Here is a 16,417-nt window from a genome sequence, read left to right as displayed (position 1 = left end):
AATACTTAATATTGATTGTATATTTAAAACTTATTGCAAATGTTTTGAATTTCAATATAAATTGGCAGGTTGGTTTAAAAGTGTCAGCCCACTGACACTTTCAAATCTAAAGCTAATACTTAATTGGTATGTTCAATAGGTTTAATTTGAAAATAGTTTAAAATCATTAATTTGAGTAATTATTTTGTTCATGCAGAAATCATTTGGAAGAGATACCTACTTAGATTGGTCACTGTTTACTCATCTTATTCTCAAAATACGAGGAGATGGGCGTTCTTATTTGCTAAATTTATCAACAAGTGGCTACTTTGATGTAACATGGCATGATATGTATAATTACATACTGTACACACGTGGTGGCCCTTACTGGCAGGTTGCAAAGGTATTTTAAATTTTAGTCACTCCTTCATTATAAAATTTTTTCCTGCCATTTTAAATAAAATTCATTAGAGATGTCATTTATTTTAGCTTTGTCCTGGATGAAAATGAGTTCATATACACAGCTATATTTGTTAATATAGGAAGCATGAAAATCTTTAACTTTTAAGCTAACTTGAATGTCAACCATGAGTCACTGCAAAGATTGGCACACACACACCCTTTAAAGAATAGTGAATGAGGGTCTCATGAAATGTGAATGATTAATTTAGTCATTGAAAAGGCAACAGTAAAAGTTCACAAAACTAGATCATTACAATTTTTTTGTTACGTATTACATGTACTAAAAAATAGAAAAGTTTGGCAGCAACATCAATACAGTTTTGCTTATTTCCTTTCAGGAAGATTTAAATAGACTTTTAGGTTGTGTGCTACATTTTGAAGTGCAGAAATCTAGGAGCTGTATGGTGTGTTGATGCTCCAGGAGTGGATGATATTCAGAATCTGGTGAGTGAATTAGCAGAAGCTAAACTTCATGGTGCACATTGGAAGATGTAAAGATATATAACTTATTTCTTTTGTGATAAGGGACTAGTAATAATCAGTGTGTACCAGTGGTAGTGGTACAATCTTTAGTGCAAGGTAATAGACTACACATGGATTATTGAGATTATTGTAGGCATATATGTGGTCACATGGTTTTCATTGTGATGAGCAAACTTGGAGAAAGTGCTAGGTTGAGAAATATAAATTGCAGCATATTGTGGATAGACAAAAAAAACAGGTGATGTTAACCACCACCTTCTCCATCCAAACTATGAAGTTAACCCTTTAACTGCTGATTTTATATTATTTTATATAGTTAAAGGGTTAACTTCATAGTTAACCCTTTTATATTCTACTGACATTGTCCCATGTGCTGAATTAATTTTGCAAAAAATTTATAAATAAAATCAATTAAAATTCTTACTGAAGTAAGAAGTCTGGACAGCATCATACATTCTTGATATACACTTGTTCACTCACAAAAATGGCAATAATAGTGTTTTATAAAATTTGCAAAATCAAGGGGTGTCCATTTGATTATGCAAATTACACACACTAGTTTATTTAGAAATTAATCAAAATATATAAAGAGCACTGTTATTTACAACACAGTTATTACTAAGCCTACCAAGTGCCAGGGTATGAAAATCCTAAAAATTTAGCATGCAATGATATTTTTCAAAACAGGGCTATACACAGAGTCCAACGTCACATTTGGTGCACATATACCGGCTCTCACGACGCTTCTTCTGCTCAAGAGTGGTATTGGAACAGACACAACAAACTCAAGCTGCATTCGTCTTCTCAGTAGGAGGTACAAGAGAAGGGAAATGTCTTTCTTTGAGATGCAGTGGTTGATCTCCAGGTGATGGACGTCCTTTCAACCTCCCTGTTGTTCTGGGGATATGGTACTTTTGAATTATTTTCCTGATAAGCATGAGTTGGTAGTCTGCTAAGTTTGTGTTTTTTCCAAATTTTACATTATAGAGACAGTGAGAGTATGGTCATATCCAGAAGGTGGAAAAATAGTTTTTTGTAATAGCTAGAAAAATGTAAAGTTCTTGAGGGGTGGTGTTTTTCCACTGCTTTAGATGATTTTGAAGATGGTCTATTATTTGTGGTGAAGGAATGAAACTTGTTTATTTCTTCAGCTATTGTTGTCATTAGTTCTATGGTAAAAAATTGTTCAAAAATATCTAAAGCTGAAGAATCATCAGTGATATTACCTGTGATTATTCCTGAATTACTGCTATCAAATTCGTGTACACGTGGAGTAAATGCATCATCACACCACTTGAATAATACATCTTCGGTACGCATTCGCTTATGCACGTTCGTATCGAGACTTTTGTCACTATCCTGCTCGCTTGTAACACATCACCAAGATCTTCTTCATCTGAAGTACACAATTCACTTAACTCGGACAATTCTTCTCCCGACTCATTTGTGGTTAACAATTCATCAATTTTGATCATCAGTAGACAACGCTGATATTTACTGGTAGATGCCATATTGTGACATCCCTGAAATCCCCGCAGTCACGTGGTTTATGTATCGTGCTGCATATGATTAGTTGCACCAGTTCAAATTTTTCTCTTTAGATGTCATACAAGGACAGAAACCTAAGTCAAATAAACTTCAATTGGTTGGCAATAGATGAAAGAACCTACCTGTGAAGTTTAAATATCTTACGACGATTCTTTCCATACTAAAAAAATTGTCTGAATATGGGAGGTGCGCCAACTGTACATATACGGGCTCAGCAAAGCAGGCGTGTATTATATGAGCCCATAATAATACGTTCTCAGCAGTTAAAGGGTTAATAATCATTTGCAGGTAGGTTAACTATAATAAAAATTTTCTTGTTTACTCTTTGGTGAGGATATTTCAGATTTATTCCTGCAATGGTAGGTTGACTTTGGAATTAGTATGTTAGTTACAAAGGATGAAATTCAGGCTATAAAAAATAAATATTGAATATAAATATAAACCAGTATATATATGTACAATGATGAGTACATTGGTGCATACTTCTATTATTGTGTATATATGGCTAGCCTTGAAATACTTGACTACATGATAATTTAAGTACTGATTTTAATTTAAGGCTATTCTAGAACAATATGAGATTAAAAATATATATATATATATATATATATAAAACGGCTCTTTCTCTGTGTTCTCCCCCCCCCACACACACACACACCAATTCTCACAAGTAACTTATCCAGATTATTTCTTGTTATATACTTAGGAATTTCTTTCTAATTAATAACAATTAATATAACATTTCATTTCACCTCAAAGGGGTGATAGCAGTGAACACCCAAAACTTTATTTCCTTTGTTGTTGCTGTTTTAATCACTCTTTCCTGTTTCCTTTTATTTTCCTCCAAGTTTTGCCTCACAGATTCTGTAGATCACAATAAAAATTGAAGATGTCACCTGAGTTATATGTTATCTTTTAACAGAAGTTTATTTGAGATCATTTTCCTGTATCTTCTGAAGTAAAGCATTGCTATCACAATAGAGGTAACATTTGATTGAATGAGATTCCACTTGTTCCTACTAACTTATATTGTTCCAAATGTTGGAAATATATATTCTTATTACTATTATAAATTGTTCACAACTTCTGATTTTTCAAAGAAAAAAAATCCATTCTAGATTTCCTCTTGCGTTATGGAGAATAATTGTCCCCCATATAGATAAAGATCTATATTGTCATATAGATCTTTATCTAAGCTCCAAGGAAAGATTGGAATGAATAGTGAGAGCTGCTATATGTGGAAAGTAATTGTGGACAATTATTCCAAGATTATAAAATTCAACTATCCTACTAGTTTTTCTCCTCTTAGCTCTCCAGCTAGCATTCTTAATTTCTCCTAGGACAAAAGTTCTAAAACACATAACCACTGTGCATACTTGCTACAGACATTCAAAATGAAACTCAACATGGCTGCTGCTAGTACAGTAATTATATATCATAATGATATAAAGAAATTGTTATAATAAGACATAAAACAGCATACATATTCAAAATTTCTATATAGTTCCCTAAGAATTTCATTATCAAAATAAGTTAGTTACTTTAAATGCATCTAATTTCCCTTATCACCATCACTCATCCACATGATGGTTTCAGTAATACTCCTATTGTCGCCATTACAAAATGTAAACAAATGAATTTTAAAAATGTTTTATCTCATATAACTAGAACTTTTTTTTTTCAGAACCTATTTGTGAAATTTATATATAATATTTGCAGGATTATATTGAAGGAATTATACATATAATGAAGGAAGAGAACAGGAGGCATACCTGGAAGTTAATAAGGGGAGGAGGTGTAGAATTTTTTCGTGGGCAGTGGGTCGAATGAGTTGCCATGTTTTGTTAATGAATGAGGTTCAGCATGATAGCTGAATGAAATGTCATTGTGGTGAGTCTGCAGAGTGGCTGCTGTGATGTTTAGTTTTAAGAAGGGCTTCAGGTTTTTTTTTGTCACCCCTCCCTTGCACCCACGCACACCTTCTCTCATTCAGTGCATTGCAAATGAAACCTTTTGAGCACATGCTGAATACACCATAGAAATCCAGACTGCCCCCCACCTACATCAGGTTATAGCAATGAAACAGTACTGCATGCTGGTCACTCAAAAGTGCCCAAGACTAAACGTGATAGTAATGAATCAAGAGTGTTCCTGCATACCCTAAAAATATCAAAAAAAATTAAGAAAGAGTTAAGTATGTTTTTAATTTATTAAATATATGTAGATACTAGTCTATTTTATCCTTCACTACCACAAAATATACACAGATCTATTATAAAAAGTTAAGATTTATCAAAACTTAGACCGTACATGGTGCCATTTGCAGTTGAGAGAAATGTAAACAAACGTAACGATGCAGTATTAAATCATTGCTGCATAAAATTAACCGTTATTAATTAAATTTAATTAGAATAAAATAATTTTATAACGATTGATTCATTCGTGTATAGGCTAGGCCACCCATAAAGCAATCATTCTGCTTCATTATCAATGCATGAATCGTTATACCTATAAATAAATATGAATATATTTTTTTTGCGTTATCTTTTCGTTTTTGATATCATCATCATCAAATTCCTGATATATACCCTCAAGGAGTGTACAGGATATGAGTGTTACACGAAAAATTTACATCACTGCTAACTTCCTATCTACAATTTTCCTCCAAATCAGTCTGTTACCTGTCAAGACTCCAATATTATCAGATCTTATATTTCTGTCTTCTAAGGCAGAAATATAAGCTTGGTCTTCCTCTGGGTCTTTTTTCTGCCAACCTGGCAGAGAACACTTGTTTTGCTAATCTTTCCTCTCCCATTCTGTTTAAGTGACCATACCACCTGAGATTAGCTCTGCTAATGCATTCCTGAATGCTGACAATGTCAAGTTCTTTCCTAATATTCTCATTTTTAATACGATCCTGCCATTGATGACATCTGTTCATGCCCCTAATCTTTCTTAGGACTCTCATATCTGCTGTCTCTAGTCTTTGGTCAAGTGTTTTACTTCTGATGAGGCGCTCAGATCCATAAGTTAAAATTGGTTTGAACACTGTCTTGTATACAGCTAATTTAGTGTTTTGACTAATTTCTCTCTTATTCCATATAAATTTATTCAGTTGACTTCCTACCATACCAGCTTTTGTTGATTCAGTTGTCTATTTCCATATTTAATTTATCATCTTTGCTAAAAATCGTACCTAAGTAGCTGAAATGTTTTCTTGTTCTATAGGTTCTCCATTCACAATGCTGTTGATAATTTCAATGTTTCTGCCTATTTTCATTGTCTTTGTCTTTTTAATGCTGACCTTCATACCATATCTATTACAACAATTATTCAATTTAGTCAGGAAATCTTGCAAGCTTGTAGCAGATTTATTTAGAAGCATAACATCATCTGCATAAAGCAAAGAGCTGACATTAACATCTCCAATTCTGATATCATGTTTAATACCACTTTACTTCATAATGTGATCCATATAGATAATGAATAAGAGAGGGTATAATGTACATCCTTGTCTGACACCAGATTTAACATTAAACCACCTTCCTGTACTTCCTTCAATTCTAATTGCTGACTTACAAATCAAATAAAGACTAAGTATTGCTTGATATAACCCCATTAACAGAATATAGCTGTAGCATTTTGAATAACTTCTCTCTTGGCACCTTGTCATATGCCTTTTCCAGATCTACAAAACTTAAACAGATCTTTGTTATATTCCTATGATTTCTCAACTATTTGTCGTAACATGAAAATATGATCCTGACAGCGTCTATTTGGCCTGAATTCAGCTTGTTCTTCACCAGGGGGTTCTCTTCCACAATCCTTCTCAACCGTTTCATAAATACCACTTTCCTTCATAATATGATCCATATAGATAATGAATAAGAGAAGGTATAATGTACATCCTTGTCTGACACCAGATTTAACATTAAACCACCTTTCTGTACTTCCTTCAATTCTAATTGCTGACTTACAACTCAAATAAAGACTAAGTATTGCTTGCATATATCTTACCAGGAACCGTCAGTAATTCTCGCATTCAGTTTTATTTCTTTTTTTATATACGGGTACTATGAGAGCTCTACTCCAATCATGTGGAATTCTTCCCTCTGTCCAGGCTATCTGAACTATGCAGTACAGCCACTGTAAGACTTTTATACCTCCATACTTGAGGATTTTTGGTCGAATATCATCTATTCCTACTCCTTTTCCACATTTCAGGCTTTTGATGGCTTTTTCTACTTCATGGATATGTATTCCTGACTGCATGTCAAGGATATCTTTTTCTCCCGTTTTCATGTCACATTTATCATCTCTAATTCCTTTTACAGCACTCTTTCCTCCATTTCTGAGCCTCTTCAACAACTCCAGAATATCTTGCCATTTTCAATGTTCTTGCCAGAGTCCGTCCTCCCATGACTTTTGTTTAGCTTTCCTACATTTGTCTCTGTATTCTCTAAGAGCACAAACCGACTTATTTGCCAGGAACTTTTGATATGCTTTCTTCTTTTACTTCACTGCCTCTTTAACTTACTTGCAGACAACCTCACTACATGGCTCTCTGGCTGAATCAATAAGTGTTTTCTTCAGGGCTTGCGACTGAATCTCCAAGGTTTGGTTCCTGTTCTCAAACTCTTTCATATTTTCTTGAATAATAGTTGTATATTTTATTCTGCAGTTCACATCTGAGAGTTGCTCAACTTTTATTCGCTTTAAAACTTTCTTACATGTTCTTTTCAATATGAATCAATTTTATCCTGCTCTAGACTAAATGGTGATCACTTCCAATTTCAAATCCTCTGTATACTCTGGTGTCCTGCATCAGTAGGGAAAACATCACTATAAACAATAACATAGTCAATGAGACTTTTCTTATTCCTCGTCTCTTCTCTCCATGTGAATTTGTGCACATTTTTATGTTAGTAATAACCAGTCCCAGTCTTGAACAGAAATCCAACAGGTATTTGCCATTATTATTAGTGCTCTTTTTTCTAAATTTTCCCAAAATATTTTTGTATGTCTGACAATCATTTCCTACTCTGCTATTTAGATCTCCAACAAGGACCAACTTTTCCTTTTTCATTATCAGTTGCTTTCTCTAAAGCCTCAAAAAATTCCTCCACTTCTACCTTAGTAGAACCTTCTGTGGGACCATAGGCACAAATAAGTCTCATTGTCCAGTTCCCCATTCTGATATTTGCTCACATCACTCTACTTGAGACTGCCTGCCATTCAAGAAGATTAACCTTGTATTTAATGTTGAATACTATGGCTGCTCCTTCTTTTCCTTGATTGTCATTACCTGAATATAAAATTTTGTATTTATTGCTCAGAAAGATTTCACCAGTTTTTGCCTTTGTTGTTTCAGTCACCCCTATTATGTCGATCTGGTACTTATCTAATTCCTCAGCTAGCTCCATTTCCTTGCCATTCAGGCTTCTTATGTTGATAGTACCGATCTTGAACTCTGATAATGTTGAGTTGGGGAGGGTTTTAGGATTTGTTCCAGTAGCTGACTTTTCGCTGTTTGCCCTGGTTCCCTGGCAAAAACAACGGGGGGGGAACTTGTTTTGTTTAACCGGGTGAAGCTCCAGCCGGCATGAAATTCTGTCATGTTGTACCATCATTTGAAATTTTGGTTTAAGTCAATAAGAATACAATTTGGTCAGCTAAATTCCAAATTGCCAGCCCATCCTCATCCGTTCAGTATCCAGGTAGATACCTAACAGGGTACACCATGAAAAGGTGAGGATTGGACATTAGGTCAGAAGCCCTGGTCGGTTCTCCGCATTCCTTTAAAGGCTATGTGAGGTCTCCTCTCAGTTATATAACTTTGACCCTTAAGCACCCCATTTTTGTCTGGTGTTATTAATTTACGTCATCTGTTTACAAGATGAATCTTATGTCTGTTAGTACCTACATCAGTATCATCTTATATATACGTATTACTAACACTAGACATTTTTGATGTCTAGTGTATATAACACATATAATATCTACAGTGTTTTGTATAATATAAGACAATATTGATGTAGGTACTAACAGACATAAGATTCATCTTGTAAACAGACGACGTTAATTTACAGTATCAATAAATAGAGTACAGTACTACTGTATGTGACTTTTTACCCTTCAATATGGCTTCCAAACATAAGGCAGACTCTTCCGATGGCAGTGTATCGAAGAAAAAGAAAACCATTACATTAGAAGTGAAATTAGACATTATTAAAAGGGCAAAAAAGGGAAAAACGCCAACAAACATCGGCTGTGCGTTGAACTTAAGTCGTACCACAGTCGGGACTATTATCAAGGATAAAGTTCGCATCCTTGAACACGTGAAAGGATTGGCGCCCATGAAATAGATTGTGATTATGAAAAACCGTAGTAGGTTCATGATTGAGATGGAAAGGCTTCTTGTTCTTAGTCATTTTTCTGTATTCTACAGTAATTATGTTCTCCCTTTCATTTTCCTATGGCCTAGTTCTGTTTCTTGATATATATACGTATGACTTCAGGTGTTTTAGGTTAGGTAAGTAACTTAGGCTATGGTAATTCCGACTTGCATCGAAAATCGCCTTACGTCGGTCTGTAGGAACGGATCTCCAACGTAACTCGAGGACCCCTTGTATTGGAATGACATGACCATAGGATTTCAAATTTTCCACACAGTGAATTTTCTCCACAATGAATTGTCTGAACATGAATCCATGCCACCATTCATTTCATTAGATTTGTTAGTCTTTCTTACAAGGACATGACATGATATATTGAAGTATAAAGCATTTAATTCATCTATATAATACAAAACTACAACTAGAAGAGCAATTGTAACATAGCATTGAATTTAACTTTGACATCAAACTTAAACAAATTTCTTTTAAATAAAAAATTATGAGAATATGAATATAAACTGGAGTTTTTTTAAGAATTCGTGTAGCAAGTTTTTAATTCAAATTTGAATGGATCTTGACACTCCCTATAGTATTAGAAACTGAATTAAAAATACTCTGATTCTTGTAACTTGGTATTAAACAGTTTTGTCATTTGGGCATATCTTTAGAATAATTGTAATGGAATTAATAGCTCTTAGGATGAAGGTACCAGATATTCAATTGAAATGTTAAACCTGACAAAAATTATGCAAGATAAAGGTGAGTAAGGCCACAAAAGTTAGAATTGTCAAAGCAATGGTATTTCAAGCAATGATGTATGGATGTGAAAGCTGGATTATTAAGAAAGAAGAAAGAGAGCGAATTGATTCATTTGAATTATGGGTGTGGAGAATACTATTAAAAATTTCATGGACTGCAAGAATGACCAATAAGAAGGTTTTTAGAGAATATAAAGACAGAATGCTCTTGGAGGTGATGATTACTAAACAGAAGTTGATGTACTTTGGACATATTATGTGAGCTGATGAATCATTGGAAAATACAATTATGTTCATGAAGATTGAGGGAATGAGAAGACAAAAGAGTTGGATGGATAACATGAAAGAACTTAACCAACTTACTGAAAGAAAGGACAAGTGAGATGGCAAGCCTTTGTTCACAGGATCACCAAGAGTCGAAAATGACTAGATGGCACATAACAATTTTGTGCTCTGACGCATGCTCAGCCTGCATTTTCCAGACTCGTGTATGTCATTAATTGCATGGTGACTGTGATCCAATGTTTTAAGTTTTTGCTCAGCCAAAAAGTTGTATCTTCTGGTGATCCACCTATCCAATCCATCCCATTTCCATGTACAACAATGAACCAAATCAAGTAGAAAATGAGGAATTGATCTTGCTGGATATGTAGAAAGTGATTTACCACAAAGCAAAGATGAAAATTATTTTCTGTACAAAAAAAAAAGTACAAAGTGGCTGGAACACAGAAGCATAATAATGCTTAAAATGAAAATAGCCATCTGTTAGCTTCCAGCATGAAAAATAGGTCTTCGAATATTTAATGCATAAAAAATATCTGTTTGGAGAATTCTAGTGTTTCCCCATACATGTGAATAGTTACCTCACATGCTTTTCCTTTGCAGAGGTGCTCAATTTCTGAATATTTTTATATCAGTTGTAAATGACTAATTAATTGCTAATTCCTTTTTGAGAGTAGTGTGGTGCTTTCTCTGCAAGGTCATGGCCTCCATTTTGATTCATGAAATACACTCACTTTACCTTCTCTCCACAAATTGTCATTTTGGTTTTAACAAGTGGATATATTTTAGTCTGCACTTTTTACAACCTTTCTTACACACACGGGGGGGGGGGGGATCTTGGTGGCATTACTTTTTTAAAAAGTAAAAAAAAAAGTTTTTTAGATTATGGTAACCCTTATATTAGTTCTATGGAGGGTTACTAATGTTACAACCTTCATGGGTGTGACTAATTAAAAAAACAAAAATCAATGTCATGCTAGAAATAATTTATTACTTACTGTATCTCGTACTGAATCATTTCTGTATATTAATAATTCATGAACATGAATTAGAATCACTATTTTCCAGTATTAAACCACTCACAAAGAAGTAAAAAAGAAATTGTTTTAATTCGACTAGTTTTGTGAAAAAAAACTTTGTTTCACTTCATCAGGAAGTAGAACAAATAAATTTAAAAAACTACAAGCAAAGTAATTTAAATGTTAGAAATGTTAACTGTTATTACTTTGCTTTTAGTTTAATTTATTCATGTTATTTCCTGATGAAGTGAAGAAAGTTTTTCACAAAACTAGTTGAATTAAAACAATTTAATTTTGACTTCTTTGGGAGTGGTTTAATATCAGAAAATAGTTATTCTAATATGTCCTTTCTCCACAGAACCTATGCATGAGATAAACATGAATTGTGTTTTTGAATGAATAAAATTGTTATTAAATTTTCATCTTGGTAAGTACACTGTTGCAAAGTATTATTTGACAAATTGCTTTCTTTATTTCTTTATGTAGATTCCATTCTCAAAATTCTTCTTATCAGCAAAAGGTAGAATTCAAGATAAGCAAGCACCCATCCCATTGGATTGCATTGCTAGCATAGGAATATCAGCTTGTGATCAAATTTGTGGACCTTTTCAATTAGAGATTGATTATATTGGAGTATACCTTGATGGAAACCATCATGAGACTTTTGCTTATGAAATGTACAATTTGCCCAAACCTATTGCAGAAGTCTAAAATAAAATTTCTACAGATTTGAAAGAAAATGCTAATATATTTCAAACTGCATTTAAGTTATTCTTTTTAGAGAGAGAAGTACATTCTGGAAATTTAAGATCTTGTCATTATCTGTGAATATGTTCAGCATTTGAGAGTTTACATAAAAATCAGTACATTTATGAAAATTTTGTGTAATGTAGAAAGTGATTATTTCTAGGAGCCTTCATATCACAATTTATAAAATTAATTTCTTTGTTATTGCATCACGTGCATCTTAACTTAAATGTTGCTAAGCTGTTGCATAAAGTGAAATGCTGTAAACATTATTAGATCATCTTAAATGGAATAGGTTTTATTCTAGCTTGAGGTCATTGCCAACAGAAATATAATGCATTTTTTGAAAAGAGTTGTTGAGCATATCTCTTCAAATATAGAAAAAGATTATATGCATTAAAAAGATAAAATATGTAAATATAAGAAGAATAAAAACATTAATGAACATAGCTTTTTCTTTCATCCTAATTGATAAATGTTATCGAATTCAGATGTGATGCTATAGAGCACTAGAAATATTTTTGTGGTTTGTGGCCTTGCTTGTCATATTTGGCATAAGATAATACTGGGGAAAAAAAAAAAAAAAAGCTGTTTTACACAAAAGATTACAGAAACTTTTGTATATGATACATAACCGTGTATGGATTAGATGCTGAAACTGCAGGCACTCAGCGAATATCAGAAGAGAAAAGCTGTTCCAGAAAATACAAATGGTGAGTTGGAAAGAGGACATATGGATAGTGACGAGATGCTGATGTCTGTATAGGTTCATGATGGAAATATAAGAATTATGGAGTTTACTTTTTTGGCACTATCTGAAATATGGGAACTACATTGTAACATAATAGGATTTGTACAAAGCTATTCAGTAAAAGCAATACTTAGTGACTGGTTATATCAATTAAGAACTTTGATGTTTATTAACAATACAGAAATAAAAATTTAGTCCACTATTCTGCCTAGCATTAACTGACACATTGTCAATGATAAAGATAACAGTAAACAAGATAATTTGAATAAGAACAGAATATCTTGTTTGCTGTGTATTCTTTATCCAAGGAAGCATTGAAATATTGACTGGGCACAGCCAGAGATGGCCATTTTGTTGTTATTGATTTAAACAGAATTTAGTTCCAAAATAAATTCAGATGTATTTCCATTTGATTACTAAATAAATTATACTTGCCAAGAACATTATATTCTTGTTTAATCCTTTATTCAACTGGAAGCAAAGTTTGTACATGAAGTATCTGTACAACTGGATTACTTTATATATATATATATATATATATATATATATATATATATATACACATACACACACACACACCCTATGTCCAGAAAGAAACCTAACTTTTGATAGAAAATAAAACACAGGCCAATTATCATTTATTTCAATCAATATACTCTCCCTCAGCTTCGATAGAAGTTGGGGGAAGAGAAAGAAGTCACAGGGTGCTAAATCAGGTGAATACAGCTAGTGATCAAACAAACAAACAAACTTGGTTTTTGCTCAAAAACTGTCTCACAATGTTCGAACGATGAGATGGTGCATTATCATGCAAAAGTGACCAGCTGCCTGCATCACAATATTCATGCCACACACAATGAATTCTCACTATCAATCGCTTCAAAATTTCGAGATAAAACTCGCCATTGATCGTTTGGCCAGGTGAAACGAATTCTTTGTGGATAATGCCCTTGGAATCGTAGAATCAAATCGGGCATTGTCTTTACTTTTGACTTCTCCAAGTGACTTTTTTTTCGGATGCCCCTCTTCTGGTGATCCCCACTCAGCACTCTGTTTCAGGCTCATACTCAAAACACCACATTTCATCACCAGTGAAGATTTTTTCAAGGAAGTTTGAGTCCTTCCGAGCGGTTTTAAAGAGGTCGTTGCAATGTTCAATTCGATAAATTTTTTGGTCATCAGTCAACTTGTGGGGAACAAATCGCAAATTCAATTTAAGAAGGCCCAAACTCTCGGTCAAAATGTTGTGCACAGTTGATTTTGGAATCCCAATCAATCTCATGGACGATTTTGGTTTTCTTTTATGAAATAACGCACTTTTTGGATGTTAACTTCGCTCAGTCCAGTTTTTGGATGGCCTGGCTTTTTGTCATCCTCAAGCATCTCACGACCGCTTTGAAATCGCTTAAGCCACTCGTAAACTTGAGTACAGGATAAGCATTCATCACCGTATGCATTTTGAAGCATTTGATAAAACTTTTACCAAATTTAACACAAGTCAGTCGCAGCTCTCTGTCTGAAACTCATTTTCTGGCCGTTCGTCAAAACACACTGTAACTCTTGGCACTATAACTCTGCTTCTAATGAAACAAATGTCATAAATAGTTGACAACACTAATGAAGGTTGCTGCTTTCGACAATAAAGATACAACAGGTGGAGGCATATATGAGGTTGATAGTTGGCTTCACATCATCATTTGCCTCAGTATCCCATAAAGGATAATCAAGAATATAATTTACTTTAGTTAACAAGTGGAAAAACTTTCTGTAAGTGTGTCAGATCTGGAGTATTTTAATAAGTTGATACACCTTTTTACTACTTATGCATGAGAAATATGTGACTTCTGCATTAATTCAACTTTGGTATCAGTCTCTACTCCCACTGATGAGACCTCAATAAAGTTCAAAACCAGTCTAGGTAGTGTCCTTTGCATTATGGGATACTAAGACAACTGACATTAAGTCATTGACCAAACAAAGAGGCTTGCAAATGCAAGCCTCTTTGTTTGGTAAAGGATTAAACAAGAGCATAATTTACAAAATAAATTCAATATCACAAACTATTCCTGTGGTCATTATGGGTTTGCTAGAATGAAAGTTGCCAAACTACAAATAGTGACAGAATAGTAAAATACAAACCATATATCTTGGGTAATATAGTTTGTATTATTATATGTTGTAAGCAAGAAAGACATCTGTAATTAGATTTGAAACCTCCTTTGATTTGTTCATAGCAGTTCATAACACCATATCTGTGATATATGAATCAAGAAAAATATTGCTTTAATCTGTAATAAAATATTTTTTGAACAATTAGATAACTCTTTTAAAGGTCAAAAAAACTAGTTTATTTTTTATTCCTTTTTTAAAATAATTTTTTCCATTTATTCTTTACTGTACTAAACAAGAGAATGGTAATTACAAGTAACAGATCAGAATACATAAATAAATAATTTTTTCCATTTATTCTTTACTGTACTAAACAAGAGAATGGTAATTACAAGTAACAGATCAGAATACATAAATACATAGTTTAAAATACTCATGAATTGTCAAACAAATTAGTTCTTATTAGTTAATGGGGACACTAATAAAGATTTAGTTTCACATAAGCAAACAACTGGTTATGTTCCCCATACTGTGAAGTCATAAATTAGCACTGTGCACTGAAGTATTCAGGTATGTCTTTTTAAAGATCTTCAGTGAATATAACACATTTTAGTCGCAAAATCTGATTGTCATGAAGTTACTGTTTCCATTTTCGAGTACAAATCCCATTTGAGAATAAAATTTCACCATACTATCTTTGCAGTCTAGATTAATCTTGTAACATCCTAGCTGTTCTGCAAGGAGATGAATTATTTCTACCAGCCTAGGATAATAAAATATTCATATGAGCAAGACATTATTTTTACTATGTCAAATCTGAAGTAAACTATTTACTGAAACATAAAATAAAGCCTACCAACTATGACCTCTAATAAAAGTAGTGTTATTCTTTAAATATCATGTATTCAATTTTAGTTTGGCAATGTGATCATAGTGTTCACACTACAAGACTAAGATTGGGAAGAAAATAACTAGTTCATTAAACTTACTAGTTCTGACTAAACTAAATGTATATAGATTCAGTTGATTTTACATCAAATTGCTCCTGTGTGATGTAATTTAGTTCCTTCCATAATACAATATGGTAGCTAATTTATTCATTAACTTTCTTTCTGAATAGAAAGTTTACATCAGAAAAAAAACTTTAATTTATAATTCTTATGTAAACACCCTAACAACATGCTTCAAAAAAAAAAAAAGTTTCTAATGACCAACAGATTTATCTGAAAGCATTTTTTTTTAATGGTGAATGACCACCAAAAGACAAAATCTAAAAGATTTTATATATGACCTGCCCTTTATATATTTCATAACTCTTATTCTCGCAATGTTCTTTCCACATCTTCTTATGGATCTCTTGCTTAATAAGATTGCAATATCATCAATAAATCCAAAGCAGACCAAGCTTGTGTTCTATCCAAATGACAGCCGTTCTGGTTTCTCATCAAAAGCTACAGGATGCAACTTCTGTCCTTCCATGTCTCTCGCATTCTGATGGGTACAACAGTAACATTTAAAGAAAGCAGACATCTTAGCATCTGTTTTTTTCCTCCCACCATTTCTCAAACCATCCACAATATGTCTTCTAGCCCTGATCATATTCTTCCATTTCTACTAGAAGTTCATGCCTCAGAACTCTCATCCATCTTGTATTGTCTCTTCATGCTGACATACTCATCTGGCATCTACCCAACTGACTGGAAGTAAGCATTTATCTAGCTTATTCCTAAAAAAGATAAAGTCAACTATCACCTAATGCTCTAACTTCAATACTCTCAAAAATAATGGAAAAGATCATCAACAACTAACTGCTTCAACTACAGAGATTCACCAATTCTACTTAGTGATCACCAATCTGGAGTCTGCTATTCTTGTTTTACAGCG

The 16,417-nt window shown here is 33.3% G+C and overlaps 2 protein-coding genes across 4 annotated transcripts in view; one reads left to right on the top strand and one right to left on the bottom strand.

Annotated features, from left to right (window-relative positions):
- CIA30 (complex I intermediate-associated protein 30) overlaps nucleotides 1–12,865 on the top strand; it is a 95,319-nt gene extending 82,454 nt beyond the window's left edge. The window contains exons 4-6 of one of the 2 annotated variants that reach the window (XM_090398910.1): nucleotides 197–382; nucleotides 780–885; nucleotides 11,413–11,542. In XM_090398910.1, coding sequence (XP_090255036.1) covers nucleotides 197–382; nucleotides 780–854 — 261 coding nt within the window. In that variant the 3' untranslated portion in view covers nucleotides 855–885; nucleotides 11,413–11,542. Of the gene's footprint in view, nucleotides 1–196; nucleotides 383–779; nucleotides 886–11,412 lie in introns of both variants that reach the window. The other variant, XM_090398909.1, reaches the window with a different exon arrangement.
- Nucleotides 12,866–14,870: 2,005 nt separating this feature from the next.
- Nucleotides 14,871–16,417, bottom strand: part of Gnpnat (glucosamine 6-phosphate N-acetyltransferase) — a 40,095-nt gene continuing 38,548 nt past the window's right edge. For both annotated transcript variants that reach the window (XM_090398845.1, XM_090398844.1), the window contains exon 6: nucleotides 14,871–15,296. In XM_090398845.1, the coding sequence (XP_090254971.1) occupies nucleotides 15,143–15,296 (154 nt within the window). In that variant the 3' untranslated portion in view covers nucleotides 14,871–15,142. The remainder of the gene's footprint in view (nucleotides 15,297–16,417) is intronic.

Source organism: Typopeltis vanoorti, chromosome 10 (assembly GCF_054136105.1).
Source record: "Typopeltis vanoorti isolate ZY-2024b chromosome 10, IOZ_Tvanoo_1.0, whole genome shotgun sequence".
Lineage (NCBI taxonomy): Eukaryota > Metazoa > Arthropoda > Arachnida > Uropygi > Thelyphonidae > Typopeltis > Typopeltis vanoorti.
This window is presented reverse-complemented; position numbering and strand designations above follow the sequence as displayed.